The 18,374-nt window shown below is 41.6% G+C and overlaps 1 protein-coding gene across 1 annotated transcript in view; it reads right to left on the bottom strand.

Moving 5' to 3' along the window:
• The window catches only part of HIVEP1 (HIVEP zinc finger 1), a 123,527-nt gene that overhangs the window by 7,888 nt on the left and 97,265 nt on the right, over positions 1 to 18,374 (bottom strand). The window contains exons 5-7 of the mRNA XM_086608914.1: positions 12,304 to 12,437; positions 10,781 to 10,956; positions 7,529 to 7,633 (exon numbers count right to left, since the gene is read on the bottom strand). Of these exons, the coding sequence (XP_086465040.1) occupies positions 7,529 to 7,633; positions 10,781 to 10,956; positions 12,304 to 12,437 (415 nt within the window). The remainder of the gene's footprint in view (positions 1 to 7,528; positions 7,634 to 10,780; positions 10,957 to 12,303; positions 12,438 to 18,374) is intronic.

The following is an 18,374-nucleotide window of genomic DNA, read 5'->3' as shown; positions in this document are numbered from 1 at the left end:
CAACATTTTTTTCACTCTATACTTCTGTCATTTCTCTTCTTCACACAAACAGTGTTTCTTCATCATTAATTTGCAAAGCAAACAGATCTAAAATGTTAGAACCTCTACATATGTTACATTTCTGAATGGCAATGACTCCCCTCAGTGCCTCTGTAACAGATCTTGAAGACTTCTCCATGTGTTACATCTAAAGGATGACCCATACATTTCCCACAACTCTTTAAATAACGCATGGGGCATTTGCAAAGTCTTGCGTTTCTGTCCGGACTCCCTCTTAATTTTGCTCTATTTATCAACATCATGTAACTATTTTCTGGGAAATCCTACCATTTCTTTTCTCTTCTTCCCCCTCTCTCCACATGAATCACATTTTCTGTGAAGGTGGATGTCGCTCACGAGTGACTGTCTCCACTGGCAAGAGAAACTACCCGCAGTGATTAGACTGACTTGTCACATTTGCGAAGGAAGGAAGGAAAACACATGCTCAAACAATGCTCTGATTTATAATCAGCAGCTCTCTTTCTTCAGCTCACCATTTACAAACACTACAGGATTTACTAGCAAATGCTGCTTACGTAAAAATTTTCTGCATACGTCTTGGCCTTCTAGAATAAAACCATGGAAAGAGAAAGTGGAACCGTGTGCGGGACACAGATTCCTCACATGCAGGACTCCGTGGGATATCATTTCCCTCTCTTGTTTCCCTGTTTACCTCCACCCTGTGTGCATTTGCCAGCTTCTATTTCGGTGTGGTTACCTGGGGCCAGAGCCTGCCGCGTAGGCGAGGTGACGGCGATGAACGTGGTTCCCTTACTCCCACACCGCTTCGAAACGTTAGATGAGAAAAAAAACATTCCTGACTCGCTTGCTCCGGCAACGCGCAGAGGAACGCTCTGCTCCGGCTTTTACACCTGCGCGTGTGTTTGCTGAAAGCAGAGGTGGCCAAGCTTTCGTCAGCAGCCATCCCGTTCAGCATCGCTGTACATCAGCGGAGCTGCGAGAGGATCCGATGCCGGAATCTGACGCAGCAGAAGACCCGGGCAAGTTCGGGTCTTCTCCGAATGAGGCATCGGGCTGAGGCTGTGACCGCTCCTTGCCGTGAAAGACTCTTTTCCAAGCACTGTCTTGTTAACCAAGGAGTATTGGCCCCGATCCATTTTGGTAATTGTACGCTGCCTGCTAAAGTTCCCTCGCAGTTTTAATTGGGGAAAAATTAATTCTTCACTTCCTATCTTAAACTACGCACAATTATAACCATATGCTCATGCAGCCGATACATATATATATATAACTACAACTGACTCGATTTCCAAAGGGAACAAAATGACTTCTGTATTTAACTTTGCATGAGGCTCTAAAGCAGTGTGGGATATTTTCGAATGAAGTATGTGTCATAAATTTGAAGGCCACTAGCATATGGGGAAATGGCTTTTGGCATGAAAGTCCACACGTTTATTTTTTTAAAAAAAAAACAGGAAATAAGTTTCACACTGTTAAGTGAAAGGCTTTATGAAAGCTACTTCTCTTTCAAATTTGTAACTCTCACCGTTTTAACAGAAAGGCTGTTGAAGACTGCCTCAATTTCTTATGAAAAGTGTTTTTGGAAGAGTAGGGAATGTCTCTCAACCCCTGTCAACTGCTACAATCTTTTCTTTTAAACCCTTAGAAAGACTCTAAGAAAGTGGAATTTTTGGCTACAGACTTGCAAAAATTAGGAACAGCTGGAAATGAAGGTATGACAGAAACGTGGACGCAGCTTTTGATTGGGGATTTTGCGCACATGAGCTATAATTATATTTAATAAAACTGACTTTTCAATCCTATGTATTGAAGCAAGCATACACAAACAAACCACAGGCAAAAATCATCTTAGTCCTTCATTTATTTTGTTGTCGGTCCTCAGTTAATCAGCTCTGTATCGCGTCTGTGGTGTTGATGAGCTTGTTGGCTAAGGCTCTGTTATACCGACGTTTTACCCCAAAGCAGGAAAGAAAAAGCTTCAAGTTCTTTAGCACAATAGCATTAGCTGGAATTATCGGCATCCTAATAAGTCCATTAGTGAAGTGCCTGGGGCTGGTAAGTCCAGTTTTCCAGTTGCGATGCTACGAATTAGGGAACTGAAATAGGTCTCCCTATGTACTTTAAAGTTCTTTATTTTAAGAGTTTTTTCCTACAGGAATCCTTACTGTACATAGCTTGAACAGTGGACATCTAATTATCATCAAACTGCAAAGTACTAAAAGACAGGTTCTTCAGAATCTCAACTTACAGCTTTTAATTTTAATTGCGATATTATCACCAATTAGTCCATCACACGGACTAATCGTGACTTATCTGGCCCTGCTACCGACTTAGCCGTTTCTGCACCAAATCCAGTGATAAATTTAGCGGCTTGTAACTTAGTCATATTTGGCTACAACCTAATCATATTTAGGTAGATTTTCACATAAATAGCAAAATGTTCATTTTCCTTGCTTCACTGGCAGAAGACAAGACTGATCTGAAAATCTAAGTCCAGACTGCTGGAGTTTTACGGATTCCTGAGCAAATGGACAGTTATGGGTATAACTATAGTATTGCTACTAGCTCTACTTATACTGATTAAAGACACAGCTTACAAAGTATCTGTTGGTCTGTTCACTATCTCCATCTAAATTTAAATTTAGCAAATTTGTTGGATTTTAGCATGAGTGATACAAAGCAGTGTTTATCATCTCAAACTGTGGAAGTATCCTCAGTTATGGATTAATATCTACATAAAAGCATTTAAAAATAAAGCATCTGTTCTATATGATATACTCTCCATCAAGCTCAAGAAAAAATATATATACTATGGCAATAAAGGCAGAAACATTTTTTAGTATGCCATTATATTATCATAAACTTGAAAGTAAGGTCTGTATGTCATCAATGCACTAAACAATTACAAGCTTAGACTACTTGCCTTTCACCCATTGCATTAGTCTTGTAATGGACTGTTCCACAACCATTCAAACAAACTTTTCAAAGGGTAAAACAAAGCACTGTGAAACAACACTAGTGTCTATACCCAAACCTGCCATCTTCCTGTCTTCCAAAGTCTGTTCATAGCCTTCACTTGACTGACTTCAGTCTTGCTTCAGCTACTGTCCACTGCTCATCCCCCTCAAACAGGACTCACAGTGACATCTACTGGGTCAAATTCAGACTCGTAATTGCCTGTGCTCCTCAGAAACGAGCGAAAAAAAACAGAGTTTTTGACTTTTATTTGTAAGAGTGTGGAAAGTAACAGAGTAAAACTAACCAAAAAAGTAAGAGTAACCTCTGTTTAAAGAGACTGTTTACACCTAAGCCTTCCTGACTAACCTGTACATTGTAAATCAACCCTAGCACCAGGCAGTCTAATCCCAGGTTGTAGATGTAGGACTCCAGCATGCTTAATGTACACCCAGTTGAAGACTAGACATTGCTATTAGGAAAAAAAAAAAAAATTTCTTGTAAGCTATATAGAACCAGTCTTCCATTCTATTTGCAAAAGAAGGATGTTATTGCAAGGATTTTCATTTATTTTCACTCCTTAGATGTAGGTGCAGTGAAAACACAGGCTGAGTCATGATTAAGCTAATGAAGAGCAATGGAATCTCACTTAAGATCTACTATAAGTAATACATAGCTAATTAACTTAGATTCATTATCATCTTTGTAAGGGTTTATTTAATACTGCAGAAAATGAAAGTGTTTTTTTAAATATATATATGTGTGTGCATATATATACATATATATACATATAAATACATACCTGAAACTTACAATTAGGTCTTTTCACTAGCAAAGTAATGAATATTTTGGGATAAAATTTCTCCACAGAGATCATTTAAATAAGCTCTGCCCATCTACTGATTTCATTATTAAATAACTATCTTGTGCAAGTTTTCTCAGGCATACCATACATTCATACATTAGCTTACATATGAAATATTACGGGCTTGAAGTTCATAATTGTTTTAATTTGGAGACAAATTACTGTTGTTTTTAAGGCTGCACAGCAAAATGTTGGGTCAACATGGCCAAAGAGGATATCCCCAGTTGCAGTCTGTCACACTAAACAGTTCACCTCGTCTGACAATTTAATTCAGATATTAACATTCCTTACATTGTAACCCTGTATTTTGGTGACAAGAACATTCCACAGAGCAGAAGATGAAAGATAAATGGATGAGGGAATGGTTTTGAATACAAAAAGCCAGGCCAGAAAGTATTTACTAATACCCAAATGATGACAAGTCCAAATACAAAGAATGCTATGTTAAAAGCTCTGATCACATACAGGCTCAGACAGCTAGAGAGCATCTCTTTCTTTTTTTCCCTAGACGCTACAGCACAACAAAATTTCAGCTTCTCCGATTACTGGAAAAACAGGACTGTGCACAATTTTGCACTCCATATTCCATCTGCACGCACTACCGATCTGGACTGCTCTCGAGTCAAAGCTGACTTCGCACATGCATCCAAAAATTTATATATGCAAATAATCCTGATTGTCTATGCTTTAAAAAAACAATGTAAAAATAGAACTAGTAAATTCCTTAGTAAAGAAAAGGTTAGTGCCGTTGTTAAATTTCCGGATAATACACTAATTCGAAGTCAGGAGGCAGACATACAGCTTAGCTATTTTAAGCAAAGGTGCAGACGTGTTATTGCCATAATAATAATCAGTATTCCAAATGTTCGGATAACAAAAGAGACAGACACATTCTACGGGTCAGGAAACACAAGGCCAATCTCACACGGCCTCCGGGAAGAAGAAATTTTTTTTCTGAGCTCATAATTATTTCTTATCAGATTTTCTGTACCTTCCTCTCTAGCATCTCGCATTGCCTTCCAACTGAGGAAAGAGATGGGATCGGGCAGACCCTTCTCTAAGAGAGAGATCACTTTTAACAACCCCGCTACTCCTGAAGTAAAACCCATATACATTTAAAGACGTCATTTTTTAAAGCACTAAAAGGACACGTGACACAAACCCGACAGCAACGTGTGTCGGGCCAAAGACGTGACGCCACGAGTGCAGATCAATACTCAAGACCCATCACGTGGGTGACGTACTGCTGGCAGGGCTGTCCCTAGAGCCCCGACCTGGCACGAGGGGTGCTGGCCCCAATGCCATCTTCACTGTGCTGCCCTGCAGAAAGGGCAGCCAGAGGTGGTCGAAGTCACTTTGTTAACTGAGACTGCCTAGACACCTCAAAAAAAAAACCCGAACAGCATTCGGAGAGGGCAACAGAATCACCTACATTTAAAAAAGCAAATATGCAAATACTTCACACCTTTTTTTTCTCCCCTCCTGACCCTCTGCCTTAAAAAAGGGCCAACAAGCAAGTTTCTGAATTATCATGAGAAGTACCTTCAAGTGTGGCTAGGTGAGCTGAGAGATGAAATCACGCTTTTAAAGTGTACAGTTACTGAATTTGCATGGATAATTGTAAATGCCCTGTGTTATACAGCAACTGGAGAGGCTAGACTGGTTTGGCTGCAGAAAACGGATGTTTATCACTGGCTTAATTATGCTTCTTCTTGGATGAGACTTTTGTGCTGAGCTTTGTGATGCACAGCGGGTTTTGTTATGGGTACCTGAGCCAGACAGTTTAGAAAAGGCAGGGATTTTATCACCAAGTTGCTTTTTGTTTTGGGTTTCTTCCTTAAAGGAAGAGATGCTACCTGCTCTATTCTGAAAAATAAATTAAGTAAAACGCCCCTAAACCATTGTGGTCTTAAAATTAAATATCTGGAAGAATTTAATGGATTATGTAGCAAATCCTGTTGAATGTTTGTCTTGCTTTTTTTCCAAGAGAGTATTTATTTTATTAAGTAATTACTGTGCTGAAACAAAGAACATATTTCAGGGAATATATAATATATTTAGACTATGGTTACACACACCTGTACATGGTATGTAGTAAAAAGAGAGTCACTCTCTCTCCCTCTCAATTAAATAGTCTTAAAGACCAAAAAAAGCCATCTTCCAACAAATGTTTGAAACGGCTTACTGGGTGTTACTGATAACTCTGTTAACGTTTGAAATATTTCCCATTACACGATGACCACAAATGCAGTTTTTAATGTATGCAATTGGGCATATCGACTTATCAATCAATAAAATGTTTTCAGTTCCTAGTAAATGGAAACACCTGTTCAGCTGTAGTTCATAAAACTAAATAAAACGTCGAAAGCTACAGAACACGGCTTAAAAAAGTCACGATGATCTTTCTGTCATGCAAAGGCTAAAAATGTTCATGAAAACTGTTCCTCTGTGAGGAAGGGAGAGTAATTTGCGCTGCCACGTATCTTCTGTGTTATTTATTTGGTACCTCGAATTGCAAAGGGAGACATGTTTTTAGCCTACCAAAAAGGAATATATCGAAGAATGCCAAAAAAGGGAAGATGCAGGTTTCTTAGTACCTAGCGCACTACTGAATCATACCAGCTGAGTCATATTCCCAGCATTATTTAGAATTAGATTCAAGCTGATCCGCTTATTCCGCTCGCGGTTGTCACAGGGGAGCAAGTGCACTCATCTTTCTTGCCCTTTACTGTTTAAATAAAGATCCCCGCTGCTTTCTTTTCTCAAAACCTCATCTGCAATCTAATAAACTATTCCACTCAAAGAAGAAAAATATGACCAGGCAAGGCAACAGGACTCATCTCCCTGCTGAGAAACGCGAGGGAAGAGAAAACGCACTGAGACATGCTGAGACCCGAAACAGAGTCGTAATGCACAGTCCTGTTCTGCATCTCACCACGTCTGGTGCAGCTACATCTTTCTCATCATGCTGAGCAAAACTTGTTTGAGCCCGGTTTGGCCCTCTTTGACCATTCTCAATCTCTTCTCCTCTTCAGCAGAGCTGTCACGGGATGTGGGAAGTGCAGAATTCAAATTACCAGCAAATACATTCGTTTTGATAACACTCTCATTGCTAATGGAGAAATAGAACAGGTCGAGACGAAGCCATGTCCATAGTTTCTAAATGATCTCCATCTGCTGATTTATGCCCAATCGTTTGTCACGAAGGACACAACTCTACACTGGAAGGTGATCAGCCTCCTTGCAAAGCACTTGGCAACCTATTTGCGATTCGGGTGGCATGTTACTGATGTAATTTTTATGAAACGTGCATCTCAAAACTTTGACAATTTCATGCACAACTATTTTCCAAGAAATACTGCATTTGACTGCATTTTTTTCTAGGCAAACAGCTGTTTTTCTGGTATTTTCAGTCTTGTCATATTTATCTGTGAAACTGATAAAGTTAAGCTGCATAACATTTTGTGAAAAATTCAGCAGCAATTTATCTTTAGCATATGCTTGTCATTTCTTTTGGTGAAGGTTTTTCCAGTATTTCTTATTCCCTTGGACTAGCTTCTAGGATTTTTATCTCCATATCTTTTTCCTGCACAAGAATTTAAAAGCTTTGGAAAAGAAAGGGTAAGAAACTGAGATGACGAAATAAATACAAAAATGCAGTAAAGAAAGAAGATTTTAATTTCTTACCAAATTCTTCTTCTCCATCCTGGTCATCTATTAAGCCTACTGAGACTCCCAAATCCATGCATTTCTTGCTATGTGCCTTTGATTTCATATGTTTTGTTAAATTCCCTTAAGAAAAAATGAGAAAAAAGTTAACTGCTCTGTGACTACACAAACGTATACAAATATACACTCAACATGTCAGTATCTTATTCAGCTACATTTATAACCACCTGTATAATTTGATTCACACTTCATAGATTCACCATCCTGGATGCTACTCGCTCTCTGGCTACGTTTCATGAAGTTCTTTGTGGAGGTAAAATGGAATAGGATGTAAATCCTAGATGATGATGTATTTTCCTTTGGTGTAAAAGAGTCCTCATCTGTTTATAGCGAAGTGTAAAAAAGGTTGATTCAGTCTTCAAAGTCACGTTGATGGAAAACTACTATGTGAAACTAAAGTTCATATTTTGCAGCTCTTTTAGTATTTGATGGATTCTATTTTTAGTGTAATCATTTTCACTGCCAACCTAAACAAACAGATTAATTTCATTCCGAATCAGAGTGTGAACATATTTGATCTGAATCTCAAAAGTGAATATGTAACTGCTAAGAGGCCCCACAGGCTGCTCTCCCCTTCTCTTTTGAAAAAAAAACATGGCAAATATCCTCAAGAAAAGGTTAAGAGTAGATCAGGGATCTGTAAGTGACGATATTTGTGACATGTATATTAGTACAAGTAACTGCTCACTTACTTAAATTTCCTACTGTCTCTCAAAAACCTGTTTCTTTGAGGCATTCAAATGGAAGAAATTACAGTGGGTGAAATGGTGACTCTTTTATGTTTATGGAGCACTTTATTCCTGCTTCGAAACGAAGCTAGGAATTCACCCCAAAGTTTGAAATAATTGCCATGAAGCTGTATGACCATACTGACTCACAAACGGCAAATTTCCCAGCGTTACGTACTGCACGACGTTACTGGCTACACTGTCCCTTCATGAAGGCTGGTTTACCGGTCATGGTTTAATGTGGAGGGAGTGGGGGTTCTGGTGGCAGGAGAGGGATTTTGCTCCCTGTGACCTCCCCGGTTTTGGAACTGGGTTAGATTTGGTTCTGGCCACCAGATCAGACTGCCATCCCCCTCGGGGATGAGCCAATAGAGCACCTCTGCGAATTGCCCTATTTAAGTCGGGACAAAGGAACCGGGAAAGGTGCTTTGCCCAGGAGCGAGGAGAGAAGGGAGGAGGGCACTGCACCCGCTCCCTGGCTCCCGTCCGGGCAGCTGCCTGTGTCAGGCCGGTGCCGCCCACGGAGAATGGCGGCAGCGGAGCCGGCTGGGGAACTCGGGAAGCATCCCACTCCCGGGTTGCCCACTGGGCTGAGTTCAACCGGAGAGGACTGAGATCTGAGAGAAACAGCTGCATTGGCACCAGGTCAGTGAGGATGGAGCGGGAGGAGGTGTGCTGGAGCCGAGTTTCCCCTGCGGCCGATGGTGAGATGGCAGGCGGCCCCCCTGCAACCAGGACGGCCTCAGTGGAGTAGAGACCCACTTGCAGCCCGTGGGGAGAAGATGCCTGAGCCTGAGGACGGTCGTGTTGGGACACACGACAAGGCAGAGAGGCATCTGGAGTCTGCGTGACAACCCATGCCGGAGCGAGTAGCTACAACTCCCTAAGTACCCGAGACTGTGGTAAAGCCCACACCGGAGCAATCTGTGGAGAAGGATTGCTTCCTGTGGGCTGGACTCACGTTGGAGAAGTTTGTGGATTTTTCCTCGTGAGTAGGGGATCCACTGGAGCAGGGGAAAAGGGTGTAAGGACTCCTCCTCCTTTAAGAAAGAAGCAGCAGTAACAGCACAGAATGAACTGACCTGCACTCCCCCAGTCCCTGCTCCCTGCACCGCTGGGGGGAGGAGGTAGAGCCGGGAGGAAAAGGAAAGGGGCGGGGGGGAAGGTGTCGGTTTTAAGATCTGGCTTTGTTTCTTTCTATCCTCTCAAGTAACCGGTTTTGTTTCCCTTTGTCCTTTTAAGTAACCATTAATAAACTGTTTTGCTTTAAGAAAGCCCAGTCTGTTTTGCCTGGGACCATGGTTGGTGGGTGCTCCCTCTGTTCTTGTCTCAACCCTCAGTCCCTTTATTATTAAGGAGAGACTGTGTGAGTTTTAGTTGCTGGATCAAACACCGAGCACCCAACTGCGCGACTGACTCTGCCAGCAGTCACGGCAACAGCTGGGTGCAGCAGCTGCAGAAGGGGAGGCAAATACGAGTATCGGCTACAACCGAAACCACGGACAATTTCAAACGGGCAGAACTTAAATACTTGAACTTGGCCAGCACGCCTACTCTGCAAAAAAACATAATCAGGATTTATTGGGTTCACACTCCGGCATTTCATCTCAAGGGCAACAGGACGACGCAGCGTGACAGGATGCAGCGATAGGTTTTGACACATCTAAAGACTATCCATCCCGCTTTCTGCAGTGCTGGGTTATTTCTTGGAAGTTTTCCACCCAACTGCTGAGTAGTCTCGAGCCCACTAAAAATACAAATGTTTCTGAGGTTACAGCTGGGGGGGATTATTGCTAAATGATGTTCAAAGCCAAGAAAAATTTTACTGCTTAGAATTTTCTCGCTGAAAGTATTTTGGCTGTGAACTTCTCTTGTCTGTTTCACTCATTTTGAGTCCCGGATTTACCACTTTTAACATACCGTCTGCCTAAACTTGGATGCGTTTAAGCATCTGGTGTAAATAGGCTTTAAATAAGGGTCCATCTTTGGGTCTTAGAAAGCCAAGCGGAAAGTGAACCTTGTCCTTCAAGGGTATAAAAAACATTTTAATATAGTCATTTAATAAAGGACAATTTATTTCCTGGAGCAATTAGTTGAGTGCCAGTAGGAGTACAATAGATGTCAACGTCATACCTCCAAAAGACCACTGCTAGGGACTTAAAATTCTTTCTTCCCATCCCTAACTAGGATGAGCACTTAACTTTCATCATACTCCCATATGATTCCCCTCTTCCACTCCAATTTCTCACCTACCGTGCCATACCACACAGTTCATTCGTATAAAGACGTGATTATCTGAATAAACATACAGAAGACAAAGGAAGGAAATCAGAAACTACAAATATTTGAAGCATTAGACAATAAAACTCCACAGAGAAGCAACTTATTCAGCTTATGAATAGCCACATATGAGAAGAAAAGAATTATACTTTGCAGAAGAAAGAAAAAAAGGCAGGGAATGTACACTGAGAAGTGCCCCTACCTTTAGTTTTGAAGGAAAAGTTGCAGTAATTGCAATGGTAAGGACGGACATCGGTATGCGTGCGAATATGCTTCTTCAGCATGCTGGGTTTCTTGCAACGTATTCCACATTCTTCACAGATATACTTCCCTCTTCCTCTCCCCCGAACGTACACATAGTCTTCATTTGACTTGTACCTAGTAACAGTACCGTAAGAGTGAGGCAATTAGTTGTAAAGGGAAAATTATTCTAGTCAGAAACCATAATCTGCCAGAATTTTAAAAATCATGTATGAAAAGGAATGCTCTTTTCCCGCTCAATTTATGCATTTCTTTGTTCAACTTGTATCTAGATTTTTCACTAGTTAATCATAGAATTGCTTCAGAATAATGGCATATCTTTTTAAATAAAGGTACCATTTGATACCAAGCATTTTGAGATTTCAAATTTCCTCTTCCCAACACAGGAACATAGTTTTTAAAAGCGTCAGTCTTGGAAGTGGGTTTGGGCACCACGAGGAAGCTTTAAAAGAGCATCTTGGAGGCTCTACGTTGGATGCAGAAAAGGAACAACATCAGTTACGGCAATGGGAAAGGCTTTAAAATTCCCTGTCAGCGTGCTCTGACTCAGCCTACTGGGACCGTCTCTAGATGGAAAAAGTCACTCAGATTCAATCACACCCTTACATATCTCTGCTCGAGGAAGCCAAAGGTTGTGCTTAGCTTTTGTGAGCTGGTCTCTGCAACATGTGGATCCGAGCAGTGACACGCAGCAATGTTTTACCTGGGCAGCTGGTAATGGCTTAACTGGTGGCCTAGGCTGGATCAAACTGGGAACCAACAAACGGGACGCCCTGGAGCCCGCCACCAATTACAAGAATAGTAAAACACGCACCATTTGTGCTCAAAACTTGTAGAAGTGTCACTGGCACTTTTCCACTAAAAAAAAAAATAAATCTGGCTTATAAGATGCTGTACATAGCATAACACTGTGGTTGAAGCGACTGTTATTCATATCAGGCAACTGATTTAAAGTATTACAGTGGATGGACGAGGGCTCTCAGTAAATATTTCCACGGCACTTTTCAAATGAGGAGCTCTCCAGCCTGTGTGCACCACAGCAAACTGCCAGACGGAGTCTGTATCGCAGTCTGCTGCTTCGCCCCTGGACTATATCCTCTCTGGCTACAGTTATATAACCTCACTGCAGAATAGGTATTATTTATCATGTAAGAGAAATATAGGAAAAGAATTTACATCTATGGCTGTATCTAGCTGCCTTTACTGATGATTAACTTTTGTCCTTTGGAAAAAAAAAATGAATTGCACTGCCTACTGTTCTTTATTTCATTACCCCTCCTCGTAACTCTCATGGCTCCGCGCTTCTGATGACTTTCCATTTTTCTTGGAAACATAAACCAACATCCACAGACCACAGTATGGGAACTGTTGTTTAAAATAAATCAAACACATCTCCGCAAAGTCTAGAATCAAGGAAAAAATATCTTCCCAAATGATATCTAGCATATAAAGTACAATACTTGCCCTCCATCAAATATTTTAACTCTTCTTGGCTCAGTTTTGATAAAGGAATTTTCTTTATCGTGCTCAGTACTTGATTCAGAGTTTTCCTTATTGCTGAATTCAGTTGCAGTCAATTTTTTTCTGTTTAACGCTCGCTGAAAGAAAATGAGATATGTATATCATTAAAATCAGAATCTTTCATATGCCAGTCAAACCTCTAAGTTATGATGAATAAAACCATCCTAAAAGCCACAATTATAATAACTGATTTAAAAAAAATGTCAAGATACATGAAACAAAAAATATCTTTTGCTAAACTTCTTCTCTAATGTGCACTGACTGTGAACTTGCAAATCCATAAGGAGATTACAGCACTGCAGGAAACTAGGACTGCTTTGAATCTACAGTAGGAGATGCCTCTTCTTCAGGGAAGGTGAAGGTGACATGTCTTAGCTCACAGGTAGCCTTCTGCAGAGAAAAGATGCTTATAATCAAACCCAATTGCTTCTTTAACAGCCACAGCTTCGCTCCTCTGCCCTCGACGTGACATCTGGACCATGCTGGTGAGGCTCTGCAGCTGCGCAATACACTGCCCCTCCCAATTTGACAAAAAGAGGGGAGACTTTCCATCCCACAGCTCTCCATCCCACAGCTGTGGGTCTCGGGTCTCACCCACCAACCCATGAACCAGCAGCACCTCGTGGCTGCCAGGAGCTGCTTTCCCACAGGCCAGTGAAGAGAAGGAGAGTGGGAAGGAAGGGGATACACCAAGGGGAGATGCTAACAGGTAACATCAACGATCGCTAATATCCTTCAAAAAATCTACCTGTTTCAGTGCTGGAATTGCCTGTTCCCAATTTGGTGAGGTTATTAACAGGGGCTCCAGAACCCTTCCAAAGCAGGACTCCACACTGAATTCCCACTGCCAGACCAAATTACAAGAAAAAGCATACCAGTTGTCTAGCAGAACAAAAATATGTTTCTCCATTTCCCCTGATTATTAATTAAGGAATTTTTTTTTTTTTTCCTCTAAAGGAGGATGAGTTCTCCCAACATTTGCCAATTAAAATCTACTCCTTCCAAGTCTAGGATATTTATAAAATGGGCAACCATGAAAGAATGATCCAATTAGCCATCAATTATTACTGCTGTATTTATAAACTGTTCTACCCACGCAGCTGGCACACTTACCACATTTGCTCATATTGATAAGCGAATAAAATGATGAGAGGAAAAAAAAAGTCTGGCCTTATGTTTTCTCCTCATTATAAAATTTAATGCGAATTCTTGGCTAGTGGAATGACTTCACTGGCTCACTTAAAACGACTGATGAATTATACTGGTCATTACATATATTGAAAGGTGACATCATTCTAGCACCCGGTCCTTGCCCACAGTCCTCCATGTGGCTGATGAGGAATTAACACGGATCAGAGGAAAAGCATCTTCCTATTTGATTCAAAGCCCTAGGAACCCGCACAGCCTGCAAGTTCTACTCCAATCCGTACGCTTTCGTGCAGCCCTCTGATTCGGGATGGATTTTCAAATAACTGAGCAGTTCTACCAAAGCATACGTGACAGCTCTGCCTGGGTGTAGGAAGAAAGAGATTTCACCCTGCATGTTTTAACAGCATTCACACAAGGTGAAAGGAGAAGATGTTCTGCATGAGAAATATCAGACGCGGAGCCTGCTCCAGTAATTGCAACTCAACCGTGTTGCAGTTCCTATACACTACCTGGCACGTGAATCGCTTTTGTTTCCACTGCAAGCAAAGAGTAACAAGGTGACATTTATAATTTAACAAGGAAAAGAGTAGTGGAAAATACAGAATATATGCAATAAGCCCAATACCACATAAATATTCCCAGCAGTTGGAATAACGCGATCTTTAAGTGCCTGATCTTTCAATCCTAAATACTAAGCATTCTTTCCAGATTTAATTTTCAAGAATGAAAAGACAAAGGAAAAAGAAAGATCCCAGAAGTATTTGGTCCACGTTGCTATCCCAACGCCGTTTCACTGTAGTTATAATATACTGTATATTCACAAAAGCACCTAGAGAGCAGAAACTAACACAAACTCAAATACCTCTGGACTCTACTCCCCCTCCTCCCTTTTTTTTTTTTTTAACGCAGACATTTATGTACAGAGGTAAGATAGTCTAAGATAGCTGTTCAAGTTATTATCTGCCTCCCACTGATGTAGTTTAATTTACTGGTTATATGCTATTTTAGCAGTTGTTTCAGCGTCTTAAACATACAAAATGCTGCTATCATAGAGATGATAGAAACATTGAGTTTCTGTCACAGAAATCTACACAAATGCTCACTGATGATAAGAAAAGCGGCTGCCTTAGTTTTTATGAAAAATTCCAAATTGATGCTGAAGAGGACTTGGGTCCTTTGTAAATGTTAAAGAGCAGTCAGTTTCTAAGGAGCATGGGTTTCTTGTATGGAAACCCTTTGACATACCTCACCTAAAATGCCCCCAAACCTCACATTTACTGGTGGAAAGGGTAGAAAACCAGCAGGGCTGTAAAAAGTTCCTCGCCACGATTGCTTACGCCTTCCGTTTCTAACACAGTCTTCTCTCTCTTCTCCCATAAAGAGAAGGACCACGATTCATTTCTACTTTACACGTTTTGCTCCAATTTAACTCCACGGTCTTCAATTACTGGTATAAAACTGGAAAAAGTCCTGCTCTTAGGGCTGCCCAGAGACCAGAGTTCAATAGATACTTTTGGTACTTTACAACATCCCTTGGAAAAAAAACACGCTCACAGCCTGAATCATCAAAGCTATAAATTTCAGATTATAAAATTCATTAAACATTTTTCCCATTGGCACATAGCCACTTAAGGAAAATGGTTTTAATATCTTTAAACTTTTACTAGTTTACACATAAAAATCTTCTGCATTTAACTACTTTCCAGTGGTGAGCTGAACTGTTGTGGCACATCGTCCAAGAAAGGAAAACTTTCCAGCTAGGAGAAACTTTCCATTCTTCAGCCTATTCTTGCCTGAAAATCGTCACCCTGGAATACTGCATTCGCTTCGGAGAGGGAAGCCAAGATCAACGCAGGGGCTTGAGAAAGGTCTTCTGATACAACACCAATGGTTTCAAGTGTGGAAAATGGTGAAAACGTAATAAAATAAAATGAAACGATAAAATAGAAAGATGAAGGAGATAAAATCAGTCTTTTCCATACAGGTGAACCTCCTGTTACATTTTAACGTGTTATACTCGTTCCAGGAGCTTCTTTCACAACAACATTTTGTGGTTTGTTCTCTGAATCACTGGAACGTGGCAACTTCACCTATTGCCTCTGAGCAGCGAACTGTGAAGAGCAAACAAAGTCCCGGGGTTCCTTATTGTCTGCGTTTTGCTCATGTGTCTCTCCGTTTCCCACGGCGCCTATTGTTGAAAGAATCACCTTTTTTTTCGTGACAGTGGTTAGCGGCGGTTACGCAGCAGCATAAGATCTCTGTAAACACGACTTAGTTCTGGGGGCAAACCCAGGAACGGCTCAGGAAGTGGCTTTATCCGGGTGAGAAGATCCGCAGTTAAAGCCCCACGAGCAGAACACGCCAAACCACTCTGGAAAAGGGCTACAACTGTGAGAGAGGAGGTGAGGCAGAGCATCGCTGCGTTTTTATGATTATTTATAAATTGGGTTACAGTAGCACTTTCAGCCCTCCGTCAGGTCAGGGTTAAAACGTGCAAAGCACTTGAGCAAACACAACCCCCGGAGACTTGCAATCTAAAATCCTTGTTCCCGAAGGAACTCAGGACCCCGCCAAGCTTTTAAGCATGAAATCAATCAAGTTTTTTTTCAGAGAATTATTCGCCCATCTGGTTGTTGGCTTTGCTTTTTTTTTTTTTTCAGCTGCAATATTAATTTCCAAAAGGACCTCCAACATTCTCCAACCTCAGTCTCAACCAGAAAAAATGGTAGGAGAATGGTAGGGCATGAACTGAATGAGGAATTTCAGATTTCTCTTTCTTTAAACATGGTTTCTGTGAGGAAGTTTCCAAGTTGGCATCAGCTATTCCATTATCAGGTCTAACTGGAGACCAATAATACAGAGTTATGTGTAACAGCATCATCATCATCACCATCCTGGAACGTGGCTGAAATCCCGCTGCCTGAGGCATTAAAAGGGAAAGCAGAGAAACTCTGGAGGCGTTAGGTCATAATATTTGTCAGGTCTCTGAAATTTGCAATTTCTGCCATCCTGTACCTTGCTCGTACAATCTGAGGTGCCAATTAAACTTTAATTGGTGCTTTCTCGCTGCACTTTCTTCCTTCATAATGGCTCTGAGTAAAACCTGTAAATCAGCCGCAAGCAGAGCTCAAGAACTCTTCATTTCCACCACGTTCATGCGCTTCATTCAAAACGTCAGCAAGAAAGACTGAAGAAAGATTAGTAACTGTGGATCTTTTGTGGCAGAAGCACTGTAAACGTACCTGACAGCTGCCTATTACAGCACTGAAGTACTCCCGGAGCGTTTAAAAGGGTGCTGTCAAAATATTTTTCAAAATATTATTATCCATTATTTATATTCTAAACAGAATTTGTTTGTCGACAAAATTCGTTCTTCAAGAGGCACGCAGTAGCTTTGTTACCAGAGAATTTCTTCTGATACACTGTTCTTTAAAAATAAAGCAAACATGAGTCAATGACACAACCGATGTGAGACTCGCCTTCGAAAGAACCGCTCAACTATCTACAACGAAAAATGCTTAATCTCTGAATCTCTTTTTTTCTTTCTTTTTTTTTTTTTAATTTAGCACTACGTAAGTGCAACATCTCCTGAAGTGTACGAGGGAGCAGGCTGAGAGGGTTTAAACAAAGGCGGCACGCTAACAGGGAACCAACGACTCGATTCAGTCACAGCACTAAAACTCGGCAGCCTGTATGTGATTTTCTGCACGAAACACGACAGACAAAGTTTTGTCCTCCAATGTACATGTTAGCAAAGTCTCCCACTGGCTTCAGGAGGACCAGGTTTGACTCTAACGCTCCTTTGGCCTGAGGGGTTTCAGCTTATCTTCTCCACTTCCCCTGTAATTCTGCAACTTTTTCTTCCTCTTACACAGGGTTTCTCATCCCGTTGCTCTTTTTTAGGACAAGGGGCAATGCTTTAAACTGAAAGAGGGGAGATTTCGATTAGATGTAAGGAAGAAATTTTTTACATTGAGGGTGGTGAGGCACTGGAATAGGTTGTCCAGAGAAGCTGCAGATGCCCCAATCCCTGGAAGCGTTCAAGGCCAGGCTGGATGAGGCTTTGAGCAACCTGGTGTAGTGGAGGGTTTCCCTGCCCATGGCAGGGGGGTTGGAACTAGATGATCTTTGAGCTCCCTTCCAACCCAAACCATTCTATGATTCTATGATGATTCCCCCTGATGACTCTGAATCTTAGCAAAACATTTAGCAAACACAGAAACGCCCCAGGGTGACCTCTGACAGCAACAGTCTCTTGTCACTCAACATCCACAGAAAGACGCGTCTTTTCCCAAGGCTGTGGTATGTCTCCTCTAGAACGAGTGCCAGCCCTATGGACCCCAATTCCCAGCCCGATGCCCGGAAAGTTTTGCTGTCAGCAGACTGCAAGATTAGGACAAGTTACAATCGCTTTTACCCCTCTCTAAAAAAAGATTTCTATGTCCTAAAGGACTCTGGAGAAAGGGAGGTCCACAGTTAACGCCTCGTTTTTGCCAGCTCCGAAAAAGTTCGGCACCACACCCACGGCATACGCGGCAAAGAGGAAAGAAGAGCGTGAAATCGTGCTGTACGTCGGAGCTCTTTCAGAAAACTTTACGGCTTCGCTAGATGGGACGGTAAGAACGAGTATCGGGTCCGTTGAATAGACACAGCCACCTCTTGCCACACCCATTGCCCCTACCCATTCACAGAGGCGGTTCAATTCCTAAAGAACGCCAAATCCAGTGCAGAGCCTTGGTCCTGTGCGTTGCAAAACTGCCCAGTGAGTGAAACTCTGACCACACGCGTGCCGCCCCGAGACACCTAAGGAAATAATGAGTGACTGCTTTGCTCTACCACGTCAGGCTCTGGCATGACGCAGTGTT

The sequence above is a fragment of the Tauraco erythrolophus genome, chromosome 3 (assembly GCF_009769465.1).
Source record: "Tauraco erythrolophus isolate bTauEry1 chromosome 3, bTauEry1.pri, whole genome shotgun sequence".
NCBI classification, from domain to species: Eukaryota; Metazoa; Chordata; class Aves; order Musophagiformes; family Musophagidae; genus Tauraco; species Tauraco erythrolophus.
Note: the sequence above shows the minus strand (reverse complement) of the source record. Positions and strands in the feature narration are given on the sequence as shown.